This window comes from Gallus gallus, chromosome 15 (genome assembly GCF_016699485.2).
Source record: "Gallus gallus isolate bGalGal1 chromosome 15, bGalGal1.mat.broiler.GRCg7b, whole genome shotgun sequence".
NCBI classification, from domain to species: domain Eukaryota; kingdom Metazoa; phylum Chordata; class Aves; order Galliformes; family Phasianidae; genus Gallus; species Gallus gallus.
In genome coordinates, this window is record NC_052546.1 from 1,468,343 (window position 1) to 1,481,958 (window position 13,616).

The following is a 13,616-nucleotide window of genomic DNA, read 5'->3' on the forward strand; positions in this document are numbered from 1 at the left end:
TGCTTGGGCTCTTATCACAAGCAACCCTGCTGATAGCGAGAAGAAACAAACACCAGTTTCTCCACTAGCAAGAGCAACTAAAAATAGCTGTTCCTGGTTTGTTCTGCAGTATATCTATTTGTGTACTGAGAAATTTAGGATGAGCACTTTGTCTACTTGTTCTTTCCTTATTCCACTGCCATATAAGCAAACACTTAAGATACAGAACACCTTACTGTCCTAAATACAGCCCCAATAAGAGGAAAATAATGCATTTCACAAATCCTTTTTTCCCCCCTTAGTTGGCAGCTGGTTTCCTGGAAATATTTAATACAGTTTTAAGAACAGGTCATACTTCAGTTGCCGGAGACAGCTGTTCAGATTTTTTAAAGGCTCCTTGCTCACAGCTGTGGATGGCTTTAGCAGCTCTTCCAGCAAGGCTGCAGGCACTGGGCAATCTGGAATCTTGACTGGAGTCACAGGATTCGAGGAATTGTTCTCTCCTTTCCTCTGGTTAAAGGGAAAAGAGAAGTCAGAAACAAATTAATCCATTTCATCCACTTCACTTGTACCAAATGAAGCCTCACACTTTTGGTACATAACACGAACACGCTTCTAATACAGTTAAGTCTGATAGGTCACAAGCATAAATTCCTAACCTAAAGTCAACTCTTAGCCGTACTCATAAGTAAACAAAAAGCACGTAGGGCTACTCAAGAAATCACCCTATGAAAGAAGTAAAACAACAGGGATTTAATGCAATTTACTTCCATTTTCGAAACAAAAATTAATGATGTTCTTTCAGTATAGAAGTTCTTCTGGAAATCTTGAGACCTGCAGGATGAAATCTAAAGACAGAAGCCTAAAAGAATGAAACAGAGAAGTTCTATATGAAACTCCCTTATCGCTTGAGAGAAGAAAAGAGCAAGAGATCAAAGAACCACTAATAGTTAGCTTTTGAAACTGTGAAAGGATTAATAAACTGTACTGGACCAGAACGGAGAAGACAGATGTATTAGCATTAAGAAAATATTATCTAAATACTTGCCCACTAATCACTATTTAAGCACTTCCTTTTTTGCTTTATTACAATGAGTTAAAATGGAAATGCAAGCTAATATGCCAAACACAAAGATTTTTAAGAAAAAAGATGTGCAATTGAGATCAGTCAAGTTACTTTTGCCTGGAAACGTTGCTGTATTTTTTATTTCAATCTCAGAACATCAGTAAGTCTGCATCACAGGGAGGCATTTCAGTTATGAATTTTCACCAAGTTTCCTTGCAGCAGAATATTTTCCAGTGCTGTAATCTAATGGCATTACTACATATTCCTTCTGCTCAAATACCTTCTTCATCTTGCCATGCTTCAGGTCCATCTTCAGTTGCTGGTTCTGCTGCAGAAGTGACTTCATGCTATTCTTCAGTTCACTCACTTTAGCCTGCAGCATAAACTTATCCTTTTGAGTCACTGATAGATCTTCTCTCACAACTTCCAACTCAGTCTTGATATTCTGAATAGGAAAATGAGAAAATGAATGTGATACATGAAAAAAGTACACAATTCCAGCCAATTAATGCCTTCACCACCCTTTTCACTTTCCAGGGGAAACTAGAAAAACTAGCAAACCATAACAGTGCTACATGAAACTAATTAACCTTGGCAGAAATCCAGAAATAAGATAGAAAGTCAATACTCTATGTTGTCTAATAAAATAAGAAGCTAACAGCCCAGTGAAATTAAGAAGAAAAGCTGAAAAACACAATAAATATTTTTTTTAAATACATTTACTTCTATTCAAATAATCAGTGCAAGTATGATTTTAAACTATAAAATACTTTTTTAGTTATCCCTCTACACCAATAGCAGTTACCCACCAGAATCTCCACTCGCTACATTAAATACCTGCAGGACAACTTGCATCCCTTCCAGTTCCTTATGGCTGCGCTGCTCACTCATGTCCAACTGCTGCTTAAGTGTTCCGATTTCTCTTTCTTTTTGTTCTACTTCCCACTTGAGGTCTTCCACCTAACAGAAAGAAGTACCTTAAGCATTCCGTATACATCCAATGGATCACGAAATCTAAAGTATTCTTATCTATGTCTCATGAATCCTTCCTGACTCTAAGAAAACCTCCTAAACCAAACTATTAAAAATTGCTGAATGAAGGACAAAAGAAATCACACAACATATCATAAATAAGGACAAACACAATAAACATGCAGCTTTTACCTCCTGGCTTACTAAAGGCTGTTCACTAAGCTTGTCATCCAGCTTTTTCTGCAGAAGTTGGAGCTGAGATCTAGCTTCTGCCAGCTCTTGCTGAAACTGTGATACTTCCTGGGAATGCTTCTCATCCTCTACCCTGCACAGCAGAATTAACAGAAACACACACAGCAGTTACTCACTCTGCCCAAGTACTTCATTGTGTTAGCTATGCCATCATAAATGACATGACAGCGCATGGCACCTGATTATGTTGGCAAAGACTTCAAAGCTATAGTCACAGCAAGAGTTAAGTCACAAGCAACAGATGCATGACTACTTTAAGTACCACAAAACTCTGTATTCCACGAACACTGGTAACTTTCCACTTACAAATAACAGATTTGCAGTGAACAAAAACAAACAAAAAAGGACCTGTCAGTAACTTTGCTTTTGTTCTAGGAAGAACAGAGTTAGCCTTATATCCATTCTCACATAGGTCTGGTAGTTTTTTACAGTTTAAGAAAATATGCTCTATATAACAAAACAAACTGAATTTCAATATATTGTGGAATATATTCAACCCTCAAATTCATCCTCTCTGTAAATCTTCAGAGCCATAAAGAGGGGAGAACAATAGGATAATATATATTTTACTTGCTAACTTTTACTAGTAACAAGAAATAGTAAAAATCCAGGTTGGAAGCGTAAAAAAAGAAGAGGATGGTGAAACCTATATACAGCCCACTTCAAATCTAATTTAATCACTAAGAGACAGAGACATGCAAATACATGCTTAGCATCCAACCATACATTTTATGATCAAGCTCAGCTATGGCACGTTTCAAACATATTCCACTCCAGGGCACTGAAATCAAATTTCACTAACATACATGTTTTTCAGAAGGCTTCTTTTATTTCCTGCACTCTCAGAACTTAGGCATTTACTACAGCACACTTACTGCAGTTTGTCCACTTCAGCCTGAAGGGCTTGGACAAGCAGTTCTTTGGCATGTAGCTCTTTCTTGACCTCATTGAGCTCAAGGGCAGCAGCTCTGTAATGACGGCGGTTGTGTGCTGCATCTGCTTTGGCTGCTGCTACCTGCAAGAAAAAGAAAAGATGCCATTTTCCTTTGCTCTGTGATGGTAGGAGAATCATACAGGGATGTAGGCCAAGGGAGTACAAAACAAAACAAGAAAGCTGTGCAGTAGTAATTTGCTGCTAATACTTACTATTTCTGTTTACAAAACGCTGCTAGTGTTGTCATCCTTATTAACACTAGTGGTAAATAGGTACGTAAAAGACTGCCTGCAAGACTGTTTTTTCAGTGCAAATTTTTTGATGACATATCCTCACTTCAGGATATGCACCACAGATTGGAAGTTACAATGGAATTTTCTTGGTAGTCAGAGAGCATGGCTAACAAACAGGACATAACAGAAAAGACATAAACCGATCTTTCAACTATCGTCCATTGCAACGGTGATCCTACAGGTAACACTATATTGTAAAACATACATTTTCTGTAAAGCCACTTCCTAAACACTTTACATTTAAATAATCTTTTAAATGAATAAAGAAAAATGACTTATTACCTGCTCCTTAAGGTCTTTAACTTTTGACTTTTCTTTCTCCAAGGAAGCCTGTAAAGCTTGAATTAGCTGTTGCATTTGCTGGTCCTCTTCCTCCTTCCGCTTTAGGACTGCCTGAACCTGCATCACATCACAAAAACAAATGCACATTTTGTCCAGACTCACTGGAAGATCAGACCAGCTGGTAAATATAAACACTAGCCAATGCAGCGACTGCAAAGCATCTCTGCTGTTCAGGTCAAATGGTACCACGTTATAGGCAATTCTTTGTCAATATTCCCATTTGCTTGTATCCCGGGAACACATTACTATTGGCACATGAACCAACATTCATCGTAGTGAATCCTTATGTGACACAGTCTGCACGATCCGATCTTAAATGAGTCCAACTTTCACTACTGCAAGGTTCTCTGCATGATTTATTCCTTCTCCCACCAGCAGCTCTGCCTAGTGCCAAATCTCACTTCTCATCTGTTGTTGAGTCTCATATGCTACTGCTGTTATGCAACACACAGGAGATCTGGAGCCGAAGAAAATGTGCCAACCTTGCATCATACAAGTGACTACCTCTACAGCCTGTTATCAGAAATACCAGCCAGTTCCTTTAAGATATTATACCGAAAGTCAAATACCTGTAGATTCAGTTGGACCAAATCTGCTTCTCTTTTTGCTAATGCTGTTTCTAGAACATTGTTGTGCTCTCGCAAAGCAGCATTAGACTGACTAAGGCCTGTGAGTTTTCCACGTTCATGTTCCAGCTCAAGGGCCAACTTCTTGTTAATTTCTTCTAAACGTTTTATCTTCCTCCTGAACCCTCGAGACTCCTGAAGCTACAGGCAAAGAAAAACCCAAAATAAACAAACAGTTCCAGACTACTACCTCAAAAAAATGAAGTCATTAAGTTCCTCTGCTTTCACAGGTTGTTGTTTTTTTAATATATAATTCAAAATAGGCAGTTACGTAGTAGTTGTTTTTTTATTATTATTTTGGAAGACTAGGATGCTTGCTAGATAGCTGAATCTCTGAATACTGCTCAGATGCAGAAAAGTAGTTGGGTTTTTTTTGGACTGACCATTACCACTCTGTGCTTCAAAACTCACTGAGCACCCATGGCTCCCAGAAGACAGTGATTCCTGCACAGTCACTATCTTGTGACCACACACAGCTGGTAACTAATAAAGGAACTACCCTTCTCTCTTCTTTTCCTCTATGCTAAAATGATTCATAAAGCCAGGAAGAGCCAGAATAGGGCAGCACAACTGGCAAGTGCCAGCAACACAGTATCTCCTACATAAGGTTCAGATTTTCGGCACTGTTGGAATAAAGTTACGGTACTAAAATTTCTCTTTTCCTCTACATACTTCGCCTGAATTACATGACAGATGGGAAAGTGGCAGTACAATCACCTCATCCTCAAGTTCCAGCACTTTCTCTCTGTATTCCTCAAGCTCCTGGCTGGTAAGTGAAATCACTTCTTGCAACTCTTTTTCCAGCATCAACTTACTGCTTCTAACAGCTTGCAATTCTGTCTCCAGGGCTTGAATCCTTTCCTAAAGACAAAGGGATAAGCCAGATTATTGCATCATTCATCTGCAGACAATTGTTTTGTTAAAAAGTTTATTCCTCTATCAAATATTAAATGAGCTGCTAGTGCTCAATTTAAAGGTCTTGCTCAGAGCTTTACTGTTTTGGAAAATCTTCAGATGCTAAGCCTTTCCTTTACAAAAACAAAAACAAAAAAACCTTGAGCTGCAATCAGTAATCAGAAAAATATGGGTGAAATGTAAAAAAAAAACCAAACAACAACAACAAAAAAACCCAAGCTTGCCAAATCATCTCTCTCAAATTAATTAAGGAAATTCCAAGTATTTAGAACACTGATACCATGGCTCTTATCTAGTTTCATACTCAAGTATTTTCATCACTTCAGTGCAAAATAATATTCTGACACATTTAATAACGTAACAGTACTATCTTTGTATTAACAATGTTAAAGACATCTGTATACTTGAGCAATCTGGTTGCTTCCACCATCAGTGATTTGTGCTTTTAGCTTGCTTAGCTCTGCTTCAGCAGACTCCTTTGCAGTGAGGGATTCCTGCAGACGCCGACTCAGAATGCTGACTGCATTCTCATAGGCTTTATGCTTTGCTTTCATCTCTTTCTGAGCACTTGTCAGATCTGACCCTAGACGCTTCATTTTCTGCTTCTGCTCAGTAATGGCCCTAGAGTGAAAGCAAAAACAAAACAAGGTCAAGACAAGAATTGCCTGAAAACACTGTTGATGGATTAATTTTTAACACGGCTCAAATGAAAAGTTAAATAATTAAATAAAATCTACATACACTTATAGCTACCAGCTGAGCTGTAAGGATCCCACAGGAGACAGTGCCAAATGCCTTGCTGTAGTTAAGGCAAACAAAGCCCCCTTCTCTCCCTTAGCCCCGAGCCACTCATCTCAGAAAACGCTGTCAGGTTCCTAAGGTATGATTTTGGCTCCTTGAGAAGTAACGACTATGACTTCTGAGAGCAATTAAGAATAAGAAACCAGAATCTTCAAACTGAAGTATGTAATATACACTGAATTTAGAGTAGGAATCCAATTAAATGTCTCATCCAATCTGAGATCTTTGGTGAGTATGTTATGTATTGAAAAAACTTTTATTCTGTGATTACCAGCTTAAAAAAAAAAAAAAAAAAAAAAAACACAAAGCCAAACTTGTTCTCAGTAAAGCCATCATTCTAGCCAGTCGGGGTTATAGGACACTGAAGGAAAACTAGGATTAACTCCAGTTAACATGTTACACTATGTTAACATAATATACATGCTGCATGGCATATATCTTTGGTTAAAAACCATGAGCGAATCAGAGAAGCTGGAACTCCTGCTTAGCACGCAATCAACATTTTGCCATGGATGTTATTTCCCAAATAAGACTAAGGAATAGGAAAAGTCTGACTGCTAGAAAGGTGTCCACAAAAACAAACATAGTTTTTTTGTCTGTACTAAAGGAACAGACTTACTTCTTTGCTTCTTCTTGCATTTGTTCTACTTGCAGTTTTAATGTCTGATTTGCCTCAGCAAGAGATGCCATTTGCTCCTTATCAAACTGCAGAGACTTGATAGAGAAGGAGAAAAAAATACACATTTGCTTTATGTTGGATTACAAGGAAATAGATGTAAAGTTTTAAAATTATTTCCAAGTCTAAATAGAAACTGTAGAAAAAAACAGCTATTTCAAGGTTCTCTGTCTTCTTTCCAACTCCTTTGCATTTCTTTTTAAATGAATTCCTCTGTGGCTGCCATCATAACATGCATGCACAGAGCTCTGTTTTGGTCTTCACTCTCAGACAGCACCCACTTTGGTACAAGGTTAACTGCTTCCACGTCACTTCTCTGCCACTCCTGTAGCATGCTCCTCCCTACTGACTTACAGGAGACATTAATTACTGATTTGTGGAAGGCATATGCACACCTACATATACAGCATTAAGTAGGTAATCAAGAACTTTAAATTGCAGGTAGCCACTCTATTTGTCACCAGAACTAATGGAAATAACAACATATCCCATATGTAATACTCCCTCAATGTCCAAAGCTTAACAGCTCCCATACCTGTAGGCGTGTTTCCATTTCATCTCGTTCTTTCTGCACTGACTGAAGATGATTTTCTATTTCCACCATCTGCTGGTGAACCTCAGTCACTTCCTTCTGTAGTTTTGAATGTTCAGTTTCAAGTGACTGTTTTTCTACTTGAATCTGTAGTAGTTCTCGTTTTAACTCTTTCATTTCTGAGTCTAGACGCTTCTTTGTAGCTTTCAGTTCACTAATCAGCTGGTCCTTAGAACTTGCATCTCTTCGATAAGCTTCCACCATTACCTTGTTCACAAGAGTTCAAGAGGAAAAGATCATCCCTGTAACTCTACAATCTATAAAGCTGTAATTTACTGTGAAGTATTTACTGATGTTATTCCAGTTTTGTGGGATATCAAATAATACAAACCAACATCGTGATCTGTAACACACTCATGCAAGTTCAGAGACTATGCAAGCTCAGGTGTCAAATCATCAAATAATATCAGCAGTTCATTAAAAACTGAGGGAAGAATGCTTATAGCAGCACGGTACACTTTTCTTCATGTTCTTTATGGAACTGTACTTCTTAAATGCTGCTTTTTAAAAACTAAATTGTAAAAAACTATTCCATGTGCACAGACAAAACTGTTGACATGAGAAGGGGGTTTGTTTGCAGCCCACAGTTTAAACAGCCTTCTCAAAGCTAAGCCAGACAAGCTACAGCAACTGCTGGCAGTAGGATTAAAAGTAGATCAATGGTGCCATAATACAAATATTTTTGCAAAACCAATAACATATCAAATTACTATTTTAAAGCTATTCAGATTAAACTCAAGTAGCTACCATTTTTCAAAGCTGCAAGAAAATGATGATACTTAAGGATTTTCCTGAGTGCTTTTGCAAAAGCAAACTTGATATCAGCAAGCTAGAGAAATGTTATAAGATGGACCATTTGGCAAAGTTCCTGAAGTCCAATAAGAGCACAAATTGTTTGGTGGATCTACTTCCATCTTAACTGCAGATAAAAATGCAGCTGTACAAAATACACAAACCATATAATTGTGTCACAAAGTTATTTGTATTTGATACAGAAAATGGATTCCAGTTTCCCCACAAAAGCCCTCAGAAGTACTTAGACTCCAAAAATCTGTTCTTTGTTTCTCATTCTCTGAAATAGCTTGCTTTTGCTTACCTTTTGCTGTAGGAACTGTTCCTTCACTTTCTGAACCTGTTTTTTAAGGCTGCCATTTTCTTGTTGCAGATTTTCTACCTGCCAGAACAAAAGCCAAAGATGTTGCTTTACGTGCCATACCACATACTACTTCAAGCACTAACAGTACCTTCCACTATGGTTGAACATATTGCCTAATCTAATGAGAATCCTGTTTCTGACTAGGTATGTCAATGACACTGTTAGATAACCCAACATTTTACACAGAAATGAACTTACATCTTATAATGAGCTATTGAGTAAACAAAGACCTTTATTCTGATGTTAAGATTTTAGTATGTGCCATTAATCTATATACATGGCATCCATACAGCATCAGTTCACACATACGTGATCTAATGAAGAAAGCAGCAGGTTCTTCGAATGGGAGAAAAAAAAAAACAACAAACAATCCTCATTATATGTGGATCCACACTTATTTTGTACTTCTACTGGTAATACTAACAAGTTCCATTGTTGTCTTCAAAAGAAACCTCTATGGATTACTGGAAACTCATCATAAGCTGTATTCAATATGCAAGCTCTTCGTGGAGCTTTCAAGTGGAACTCGGATGGCAGAGAAGATAGAGAACTTACATGATTATGACACTAAGGTGTGAAAGGAAGGGTCACAATACTCTAAAGCAGCCACAAAAAGAGTAAGGATATGCATTAGGCTTAATCTTGTTAACCAGCTCAGTGCCTAGAAAAAAGCCTTGGCTGGTATACAGCAATATCCAAACCTAACCCTGCCGTACTGTTGCGAGACAAAGGTTCAGTTAAACATGACTACATTACTGCCTATGGGACATGTTTGGACGATGGCGTCAAAGAAAAGGAGCACATGAGAAAGTTACTTCCAAACACATGTGATCTGTACTCAAAATTATTTCTATTTTAAAAACTGTTATATTTTAGAAAGATGCAGACAGAACAAATCAATTAACTTCAGCTTCCCATCTCATATCAAGAAAATGCACAAATTCATACAGATACCAAGAAGTATGAAACTGTAAACATTCCAATGATATAACTAAGTATAAAGCATCAGTCTTCCAACAGATATGTAATAGAATTATTAAAACATTCCCAATTAGTTGAATGTTGAAACCACAGGCATATATGAACTTGCCTACACAAATCTCCTGCCATGTAACTGGCAACATCACGTGCTTGTGGCAATACTTAAGTGCAACAGCTATTTTTAATACAACACTTTTAGGGATTTATTACCTGGCTTGACCTGATTGCCATTTCTTGCCTCAATTGTTCTAAGATTTCTGATGTTACTTCTGTATCTTCTCCAAGGCGTTTTGTTCCTTCATCAAGTTGGTCTTGGCTTGCTTTTGCTGTTTGCAGAGCTACTTCCAAGACAATCTTCTCATTTTGCAAATACTGTATCATGTCATCTTTAGAAGTAGCGTCACTTTGGAACTCTTCCAATCTGGCCTTCAGTTCGTCATACTGAGTTTGCAAGTCATCCAGGGTCTGCTCTTTGGTATGCAACATCTCTTGGGTCATGGTGAATTGTTTCATCAGATCTAGGTGCTCTTGCTGTAAAGATTCAAGCTGCAAATCTCTCTGATGCAAAGTCAGTTTGACCTGAGAAAAGTATTTTAAGATTAAGTTCATACAAAATGAACTTTTCAGCCAAGTAACTGTTTCCTTTGCAACCTTTGGGAAGTTGTCTAACAGCCTACCTGATCCAGCTCTTGCTCCAATGTTGCTGCAGAGTCAGCCATTTTCTGAAGCTGTTCTTTCTCATCCTCAAACTCCTCTAGTTTTCTCTGCAAGTCTTCTTCCACCATGGTTTTAGCCTCTTGGATCTGCATGAAGGCAGCTTCTTGGTCCAACATGTCAGCCTGCATAGAAGAAAGCAAGGAGTCAGCATTTGTAATATCAGTGGGTAGGGGCTGTGTGCACATGCTCTGTTGGGAGAATAAAAGGAAAAGGGGAAATCATCAAGAACATTTCTTGATGAAAGAGACAAACATTATGATGTCCGCCCTACACATCCGTAGATCTTTACTGAAGTCAACCACTCATGCACGTAAGACACGTCAGAAAAAACAGTGAGTGTCTTGCATACTTGTGACAATCTGAATTCCTCTTAATTAACTTTGCATACTTTCTAAATTGACAAAACAAGATGTAAATAAAAAGAATCTTTGAAGTATTATAATTAAGCTGTATAGAAAATTCTGAACCAAAAGATTCATGAGATGCTGTAGCTAATCCATGAAATAAAACTTCCTATCATTGACACAATTGCTATTAGCAACATCAGAGATGAGGCGCTTCCACGAAGCTGCTGCTTTGCTGCCCTTTCTAGCTTAAGAGACATAGGGGCAGCAAAATTGAATGCCCTGATGGAAAATCCTTCAGTTTTCAAATACAACATTTGCAGAAGTTTAACAGAACATAAATCACAAAGACCACCTACAACCTTACCTCAATATTCTGCAGCTGTGCTGCAATACGCTCCTTCTCTTTAATAGATCTGTGCTGGGTTTCAGTCAACTGCTGAGACAATGCCACATTCTCTAGTTTGAGATGTTCCAACACACCTGCTTGGGTCATTTGCCCAGCCTGAAGGGAAGGGGAAAAAAAAATACACTGGTTAGTAAGAAAAGCCAAATTCAGCCAGCAAATGTCATAGTTCCAGGGGAAAGGAAAAAAAAAAGAAAAACAAAAAAAAACCCCACACAATCTGTCTGTGCCTCATTTCAGCTATTACTTACATGGCACTACAGTTCTTCACACACGAGACAAGTGTTTTGGTTATATGTGTATTTGAGTAGTAATATGACCTAACACACCATGATGAAAACCAAACCAGCTCCCCCCCTCTACCCTCCACCTGAAGTACACAGAGAGTACACTCTTATCAGAGTTCATAAACAACATCCCCTTGATAAAACTAGAAAAAAAAACCAACATTCTCAGTCCTGTGTGCAAGCAAATCACAGTACCTGTATATTAGCCATCTCACTCTGCAGCCTGACTCGAGCCTCCTGTGCAAGTACGAGCTGCTGCTGGTACCACTGGCGCACATTTTGGAGAGAAGTGATTTCTGTTTCAGATGCTTTCAACTTATTGGTCAGTGTGGTCCGTTCCAGCTGCACTTTCTGAAGCTGGCTCTGTAAGGAAGCTAACTGCTGTCGCAGATCATGAACTAGAAAAAGGGAAAGAAAGAAGAGTGTACAAAAGTGTACAAATATTGATACTTGTACACTTTTCTAAAAGCCATTCGTCCATTGTCCAACAGTAGAGATCACAATTTACATCAGCCCACCTGTGCTGTCTCTGGTAAGAACACTTTTTTGCATATCTTCAACTTTCAGCATGAGTCTTTGGTACTGCTCCTCTGCTAGCTGCAAATCATTATTTGAAGAAGCCAAACTAGCATTCTTTGCTTCCAAGGTGTTTTGCAGGTCAGCCATCGCTCGTTCCAGATCCCAGCAAGACTGCTTTAATGTGGCCACTTCGGAGCTCAGCGATTCCTGCTTCTGTTGGCTGCTTTGGCTGTGCTCCACCTGTGCCTGAAGCTTCATGTTCAAAGCTGCAAGTTGGGCCTGTAGCTCAGCCTTCTCTTTCAGAGCCTGAATGCGTCCCAAAAATAAAATACAAAGGTCTTAACAGAAAATACACTAATGCTGACTACAGAAGACACATAGCAAAACGGCTTTGCTTGGGCAAAGACCACTTTCTTCCAAAAGTCATTTTTTGAAGTGACATCTCGCCTACCAAATTTTCAAGGAAAATACAGAGGACAGCACAGACAAACCACACAATGTTTTTGTTACAAATCCTGACGTGGTTACTGGCATATAAGATTTGTTTCCGCACTTCAAGTAAGAATGTTTTGCATTATGTACGTTATACCGTTAGTCAATACAAATTGAAAATATAGCAATACAATCACTGGCACAACTCTGTATTTATCACTCTAGACTGCTTTTGTCCTTTTTTTTTAAACCTTTCAACAGCTTTACTGACTTTATCTCCCTGAGCATCCCTGTAATGTAAGTAGTTCAACAATGTTTTTACAAAACACACTTCCATAAGAGTAGGAAGCCCTTGAAAATTAATTAACACATTAACATAATTTGCTAAATACAGAAATTCATTTTCTACCTGATTAGCTTCTGCTGAAAGTGCCTCTAGTTGTCCTTCAAGTCTCATCTTCTCCTTTAGCACCTGCAACATTTCGTCATGAGTTCCTGCGACAGAGCTTTCCATAGATACACTGCAGACAGAGACATCACATACACAGTTAAAGGGTTAGGATACTGCACTCACCCAGCCGAACAAAAGCATTGCAAAATTAAGAGGTATTCAGAGTCCATAAGATAATATGCTTCCCACGTGACCTAGCAACATGCATTCCAACTTTGAAGGATCCAGAAAAGAGCGGAGCAAATTTATTACCATCTAAAGAGAAAGAAACAACATTCACACTGAAGTTTTATATGTTAGCCTCCTACATTTGCAGCAACTAGAGTTTCTTGTGGTACCCATACTTTTGTTACTTTTACAGAAGTGCAAAGTAACAACAGGAAGTGCAAAAGAAGGAAGAAAAGGTATTTGGCAGAAGGATTTCCTTATTCTCCTTCCATCATATACAGCTGAGGAATCCTGAGAAAGCTGACAAGATCTCTCTCATTACTGCAAGAATCAAGCCCATTATGAGACAATCAGTGACAATTGACTTTACTCTAACGTCTCAGGGAACTTCACTTCAAAGCAGGGGGGGAAGCAGCAAGAGGTAATCTCTAAACTGCTACATATACAATATTTCAATCACTGCATTTGCAGACAAGTGATTAAAAAAAAACAACACCACACAAATAACTGCATCTCTAAGGGCTTCAGCAGTCATCCACTTGCTTGCCTGTAATCAGTTTAACACCTATCACACACACGTAAGCTTGTTAGACTCAAGGGCTGCAGAGAGAAAGAGTATTAGGGACAGGACTCTAGTATTACATAGTGACTCAAGCTCTGAAAGATCACATAAATGATCATAATAAACATCACTGCTTGCATCAGTT

The 13,616-nt window shown here is 38.4% G+C and overlaps 1 protein-coding gene across 6 annotated transcripts in view; it reads right to left on the reverse strand.

Moving 5' to 3' along the window:
- GOLGA3 (golgin A3) overlaps positions 1 to 13,616 on the reverse strand; it is a 56,892-nt gene that overhangs the window by 4,914 nt on the left and 38,362 nt on the right. For all 6 annotated transcript variants that reach the window (XM_046901200.1, XM_046901201.1, XM_015275675.4 and 3 more), the window contains 18 exons: positions 12,700 to 12,811; positions 11,858 to 12,164; positions 11,535 to 11,737; positions 11,014 to 11,151; positions 10,263 to 10,424; positions 9,796 to 10,164; positions 8,545 to 8,622; positions 7,392 to 7,655; positions 6,800 to 6,894; positions 5,784 to 6,000; positions 5,182 to 5,325; positions 4,408 to 4,605; positions 3,779 to 3,895; positions 3,145 to 3,284; positions 2,210 to 2,342; positions 1,883 to 2,005; positions 1,326 to 1,490; positions 335 to 489 (listed from right to left, as the gene is read on the reverse strand). In XM_046901200.1, the coding sequence (XP_046757156.1) occupies positions 335 to 489; positions 1,326 to 1,490; positions 1,883 to 2,005; positions 2,210 to 2,342; positions 3,145 to 3,284; positions 3,779 to 3,895; positions 4,408 to 4,605; positions 5,182 to 5,325; positions 5,784 to 6,000; positions 6,800 to 6,894; positions 7,392 to 7,655; positions 8,545 to 8,622; positions 9,796 to 10,164; positions 10,263 to 10,424; positions 11,014 to 11,151; positions 11,535 to 11,737; positions 11,858 to 12,164; positions 12,700 to 12,811 (3,120 nt within the window). The remainder of the gene's footprint in view (positions 1 to 334; positions 490 to 1,325; positions 1,491 to 1,882; positions 2,006 to 2,209; positions 2,343 to 3,144; positions 3,285 to 3,778; positions 3,896 to 4,407; positions 4,606 to 5,181; positions 5,326 to 5,783; positions 6,001 to 6,799; positions 6,895 to 7,391; positions 7,656 to 8,544; positions 8,623 to 9,795; positions 10,165 to 10,262; positions 10,425 to 11,013; positions 11,152 to 11,534; positions 11,738 to 11,857; positions 12,165 to 12,699; positions 12,812 to 13,616) is intronic.